At 46.2% G+C, this 6,545-nt stretch overlaps 1 protein-coding gene across 1 annotated transcript; it reads left to right on the top strand.

Moving 5' to 3' along the window:
- Positions 1 to 2,165: 2,165 nt before the first annotated feature.
- Positions 2,166 to 3,263, top strand: LOC116463401 (P2Y purinoceptor 3-like). The gene is given in 3 exon segments (XM_032146487.1): positions 2,166 to 2,840; positions 2,843 to 3,220; positions 3,222 to 3,263. Coding segments are annotated over 3 exon segments (1,095 nt in total).
- The last annotated feature ends 3,282 nt before the right edge of the window (positions 3,264 to 6,545 follow it).

Raw genomic sequence — 6,545 nt, forward strand, 5'->3', positions numbered from 1 at the left:
GGAGAGCCACCGTCCCCCCAACCAACCTCAGAATGCCAGTCCTCAGCCTCATGCTCACCTCAGACCCTCACCACCCACACAGTCCTCAACATTGTAGAGCTCAGAGACTCTCTCAACTCATCTGGCTCATGCCTCACATCCAATGAGGCCCATCACTCCTGCCTCAGCAGCGTCTCCTGCTCTGCATCCACCCTGCATGGGCTTGCTTGGGATACTGGTCATCTGTCACCTGCGTGCACTTCAACAGCCCCGCACTGGTCTGACCAGTCACTCTCTCTGTTCCAGGCCCAGGACCATGTTGCCATCTATATCTCCTATACAGATACAGGAGACGGGATTTGCTATGGGAATTGGCTTGAGCAGTTATGGGGCCGAGAAGTCCAACGATATGCCGTCTGCCGGCGGGGGAAGCAGGGATGCTGGCGGTGTGGCACATTCTGAGTCAAAAGGCCTCAGAATCGGGGGAGCCAATGGTATAACTGTCTGAGGCTGAAGGCCTGAGAACCCAGAGGGCAGATGGTGCAGGTCCCAGAGTCCAAACGCCAGTGAACCTGGAGTTCTGATGTCCAAGGGCAGGTGAAGAGTGTCCCAGCTCCAGTAGAAACAGTAAATATGCTTTTCCTCTGCCTTTTTTTTCTATCCAGGCCCTCAACCTGATTGGATGGTGCCCGCTCACACTGGGTGAGGGTGGATCTTCCTTACTCAGCCCACTGACCCTCACGCTAATCTCTGTCAGAAACACCTTCAAAGGCATACCCAGAAATAACGCTTTACCAGCTACCTGGGTATCCCTTAACCCGGTCAAGTTGTTACCTAAAACTAACCATCATAGTAGCCATATCCCATCACTGTCCTGCTAAGACATCCTCCTTACAGCTGCTGACTCTCCTGCCCTCCCTGGACACTCTGTGCCCTTTCGGCTTCTATTCCCTTGGGTGTGCAGTCCCCCTACCCAATGCCTCTCACCCATCTCTGCTAGCAAGCTCATGTTTCTTCTCCTAAGCAGTTCAAATGCTGCCTATTCTAAGAAGCCTGCCCTCAATTCCCTCAGAGGAGAATTCGCTGTTTCCTGCAGATTTTCACAGCACTTTGTTGACCAGTTTTCCACAACATTTTACAATCAGCTGTATCCATTTATGTCTTCCCCCACCAGACTGTGAGTTCCTGGAAAGCAAGAGCTGTGTCTTATTCATCTTCATGTTCCCAGTGCCTGACTCAACAAATGCTCAATAAATGTTTGTTGATTGACAGAGTGAATGAAGTCTCTGTTTCTTTGGTTCTGTCTATATTATAGTTTGCAGGCAACACTCAACTTATCCCCAAAATTACCTAACTTACGCTTTTCTCTCTTCCCTTGTTTTAACCTGTCTTTCTAAATATTAAGCTTCTAGTATGAAGCCCCAGAATTAAACATCTTTCAGTTGCCGTGGGCTCCATGCTGATTGGCTGGCTCACACGCTGACTCCCCTTCATGCTCTGCACATGACCTCCTTAAGCTACTTGGGCCCACCTATTGCATTTACTTTGTCAGCAAGGAAGGAATAAGGAAGAAGTTCCACCTGGCTTCATGGCTCAGATTTGTTTTCTTGGATGTTCAGATGCTAAGATGGTTAATAAGCAAATCGGCCTCAGTATTCAAATACTCAGTTAAGAAATACTGAAAGAGATACAAATCAAAATCCTCCAGCAGAGCCTGTAGGCAAAACCTGGGCTTTCCCTAATCCTCTCTAATCCCCAAGGGTCACTTGCTACTCTACTATGGTCTGTGTGGTTAGGACCAAACTGTGGGCAGTTTCAGCCCCTGGGAATATACCTGCTTCTCTGGCTAGAATACCTCCCCTTGGAGATTTCCTGACTCTATGCAAAGGATTCTAGCAGGAGGAGACACAGAGCTGGAGGTTCTGAGTACCCTGTTTAAATGACAGTGTCATCCCACCATTTCTATCACAACCCAGCCTAGAGTAGACAGCATACAAGTCAATGTGAGGTCAACCCTTTGGACCTGGTAAGTCTAGACGCCCAGCTTTGGAAGATTTGGCCCTTGTTGAATACTCTATTTTCCTGGGGTTGGTCTCTTTTAAACAAGGTCTCTGACTAGACTTTGGGAGACAAAGTTGAATGCCGGGTTGAGACAGAGGCTGATGCCAGGCTGAAGTCATGATGCTATGCTGTCCATTTTGCTTCCTTCCAGGGGAAGCAGAAGCGGGAGCCGTTGTGGAGCTCTGCTCCTGGAGGGAGCCTCCCGGGACATGGAGAAGCTGGACACGAACACATCACAGGCACAAGGTCTCTGCCAGTTCTCAGAGAAGTACAAGCAAGTCTACCTCTCCCTGGCCTACAGTATCATCTTTATCCTAGGGCTGCCACTAAATGGCACTGTCTTGTGGCACTCCTGGTGCCAAACCAAGTGCTGGAGCTGTGCCACCATCTATCTGGTGAAGCTGATGGTGGCCAACCTGCTTTATGTGCTGACATTGCCCTTCCTCATCATCACCTATTCACTAGATGACAGGTGGCCCTTCGGGGAGCTGCTCTGCAAGCTGGTGCACTTCCTGTTCTATACCAACCTTTACGGCAACATCCTGCTGTTGACCTGCATCTCTGTGCACCACTTCCTAGGTGTGTGCCACCCACTGCGTTCGCTGCCCTGCCGGACCCGCAGGCATGCCTGGCTGGGCACCAGCACTACCTGGGCCCTGTTGGTCTTCCAGCTGCTGCCCACACTGGCCTTCTCCCACACGGACTACATCAATGGCCAGATGATCTGGTATGACATGACCAACCAAGAGAATTTTGATCGGTTTTTTGCCTACGGCATAGTTCTGACATCGTCTGGCTTTGTCTTACCCTCCTTGGTCATTTTGGTGTGCTATTCACTGATGGTCAGGAGCCTGATCAAGCCAGAGGAGAACCTCATGAGGACAGGCAACACAGCCTGAGCCAAGTCCATCCGGACCATCCTACTGGTGTGTGGCCTCTTCACCTTCTGTTTTGTGCCCTTCCATATCACTCGCTCCTTCTACCTCACCATCCGCTTTCTGCTTTCTCAGGACTGCCAGCTCTTGATGGCAGCCAGTGTGGCCTACAAGATATGGAGGCCTCTGGTGAGTGTGAGCAGCTGCATCAACCCAGTCCTGTACTTTCTTTCGGGGGGGGGGGCAAAAATAGAGTCAGGCTCCTCCAGAAACTGAGGCAGAACAAGTTGGGTGAGTATCCAGCTGGGGGGAAGGAAGAGATGCCCAGGGGTGAACAGATCTGGGTAATGCCAAGGTGAAGCCTGGGGAAAACAAGCTCCAACACCACTAGCAACAACTTGTTTGTACACAGACGAGTGCTGGTGGCAGAGGGGCTCAAGACCTCCTAAAACTGTCCTGCTGCAAAGGATACTTTTATATTGATGTTAAGTGAGTTTAAAATAAGTGTATGGACAGAGCCACCAAAACAAAGGAAAACTTTCTTATTTTAAAGAGAGCTGACATTGGTCTCGTCATTCAGGTCTCAGCTCAAATGTCACCTTCTCAGAGGCCACTCCTGCCCACCCTAGCTAATGTTGACCTCTCTCCTCATAACCCAATCACTCTATTTCCTTATATATTGTCTTTGCAACATTTATTACTACCTGGACTTGTTGACTCATTTACTTATTTATGATCTCTTTCCACTGAAGTATAGGCTCCAATAGGACAGAGATCTCCTCTGATGGCTGACCCCTCATACCAGCCTCCATAGCAGGGCCTGGCACATAGTAAGGGCACAATAGATAGGGGCTGAATGAATGAGTGAGCAAATGGACCTGTAAATGAAACCCTTACTATGAAAGAGCACCTTTGCATGGAGGAACTCATTTAACCCTCCCAATAGCTCCTTGTGGTGGAGGCCATTGTTTCCTCCATTTACAGAGAAGGAAACTGACACGCACAGCTCCAAGTAACTTGTCCAAGCTTACCCGTGGGAGAATGCCCAGATCATAGGGTTGAATGGAGCTTTCAAAGCCAGGCAGTGGCGTCCGAAGCACGTGCTCCTAAGCGTGAAAGCTATGCCCCCATCCGAACACCAGCCTAGAGCCGGCCCAAGTTCTCCTTGACAGCACCGGCTCGTCATTTTAGGCTGGCTCGCTTGTTGTCACAGTTGCTGTTATCTGCAGAACACTGAGGAGACCTTGTGTGTTCTTTTACTACATTTCTTAACCAGTGTTTTTGTTAGGAAAAGCTCTGCAGGATAAAATGGGAGATACAGAGTAAAGTGGCTTCAAGAAAACTGATTCGCCTCATTTTTATTTAAATTTAAACATGATGTCAGAGTTTATGAAAAAAAATCTTCATCAATGTCTTAAGTCATAATGACGTTTATTCCCTAAAAACGCTTTAGTTAAGATGCAAGGTAATCCAAAAAGATAACCTTAAAAAAACCTCTCATTTCTAATAATAATGATTTCTAAGGATTTCTCAGGTGTACCCATAACATTATCTAGGCTGGGCACAGTGGCTCATGCCTGTAATCCCAGCATTTTGGGAGGCCAAGGCAGGAGTTCGAGACCAACCTGGCCAACATGGTGAAACCCCATCTCTATTAAAAATACAAAAATCAGCTTGGCGTGGTGGCGGGTGCCTATAATACCAGCTACTCGGGAGGCTGAGGCAGGAGAATCACTTGAACCCGGGAGGCAGAGGTTGCAGTGAGCCGAAACTAAGCCACTGCACTCCAGCCTGGGCGACAAAAGTGAAACTCTTAAAAAAAAATTATCTAATAATTCACTAATCTCCCTATGAAGAGAAGGTGGTTAAATTCTTTTTATAAGAAACAAGCATAACCCCTCATTACTATCTCACTCCAATTATAGGAAATGTCTGAGTAAACCATGTATATGCCTACATTATAACATTTTATTCTAAAAGTACAGTTTATTGCTTTCGAGCACACACAATAATTAGAACTGGACTAAGTGTTGCTTAGCAGAATTCCCCAGAATAATTGGTTTAACGAATAGGCAAGGATGTTTTCTAATTAGCAGGTCAGCTGTTTCCACATAAATAAATGTTTCTATAGGAGCTGAGAGAGCTTAAAATGTTTGCTCTTTTGAACATTCTCTCAGCTCTCTGGCTTGTATCATTAATTTCTGGCCCTTTCTTTGCATAACACATAGGCAAGTTTCAGCTGAGTTACAGTCCCAATTATCAGCCCTTACAAATTAATAAGGTTTCACGTTACTAGAGAAACCGGTGCACCAGGCTCCCCCAGGAAAGGCTTGGAGCCAGCCCACACGCCATGAAGCCACTAGCTCTTTGCCCACCAGCCTTTCAACCCTGGAGGTGGAAAGAAAACTAATGCAGAATCCTCAGGATGCACTGTCTTTTCTAAAAAGAAAGTACATTACACTCCTAGCCAAAGATTTCCTGCCTTTAAGTTCTTGTTAACCTATGTGCTCACAATTATTTCTCTGATCCATATAAGGCTAAATTGCTTCTGCACTTTTTTGACCTACTTAACAGCAAAGTATAAACATCCATTTTTAACTTATTTCTGGACAGTTAGGATCAAAAAAGTTTAACTGAGTTGACATCGTATCCTGGGTTTTCAGGGACAATTATCTCAAGAGACTAGGATCAAACTAGGCTATTCCCTTCGGGAAAAGGACCCCATTGTAAGTAGAACTAGGAATCCATTGTTGAACCTGAGGCAAGACGATATTCATCACTTCCTTTGTGATTAGAGAAAACTCACCTATAGATGGGGATAAGAAAAAAAAAAAAAAAAAAAATGTCCTTCCTGAATTTACCCATTCAATGCCCTCCACCCTGGGGAAAGCTGGGATCCTCAAATCTGTTATCCCCCTGGGCCCTTAGAATCTTCCATAATCTTGCTGACTGTTTGGACAGGTTAAAACAAAACCGAAGGTCAGCAAATACTAAGATGTTCAAAATACAGTCACTGGGGCTAGTATTTTCATATTGGATGAAAATATGATGGCTATAGCAAGCTACAAAAGTGCCAAACACAATCCCAACCCTTAAGGAAGTTATAGACTGTCGGAGAAGCAAAAATATAAAAACATACAAACAATATGGGTACTAATTAACAGCTTAAGCAGCTACGGAAGAAATTATGTCAGTTGTTGATTATCAAAATGAATAATACAGGCAGTAAGCGTTAGAGGAGTTTCAAAGGGGACTGAGAGCACTCAGGCTGAGAGGGCCATGAAGAGCCTATGAGTACACTGAAGGCTGGGAGAAATTTCAACCAGGAGAATGTCCTAAGCAGTGGAGAAAATGGAAAGAGAGATCACTGTGAGCAAATTTAATTTGCGTGAAAGTCATTGGTTGGTTCCTGAAGGTGAGGAGTTGGAGACAATGCTGGAAGAGAGGGCTGACATGTGATGATGAAGCCCCCCAATGCCAGTGAAAGAACCACTTCTCGTGCCAGCAGGAATCACCAACGGCATTTCAGCAGAAGTGTAGTATGATCAAAGTCATGATTTAGGAACTTAATCTGGCTGCCCCCCCATGTTTTGAATGAATTAAAGAAAACGTCAGAGCTTAGGCTCCTTC

This window comes from Hylobates moloch, unplaced genomic scaffold, assembly GCF_009828535.3.
Source record: "Hylobates moloch isolate HMO894 unplaced genomic scaffold, HMol_V3 SCAFFOLD_35, whole genome shotgun sequence".
Lineage (NCBI taxonomy): Eukaryota > Metazoa > Chordata > Mammalia > Primates > Hylobatidae > Hylobates > Hylobates moloch.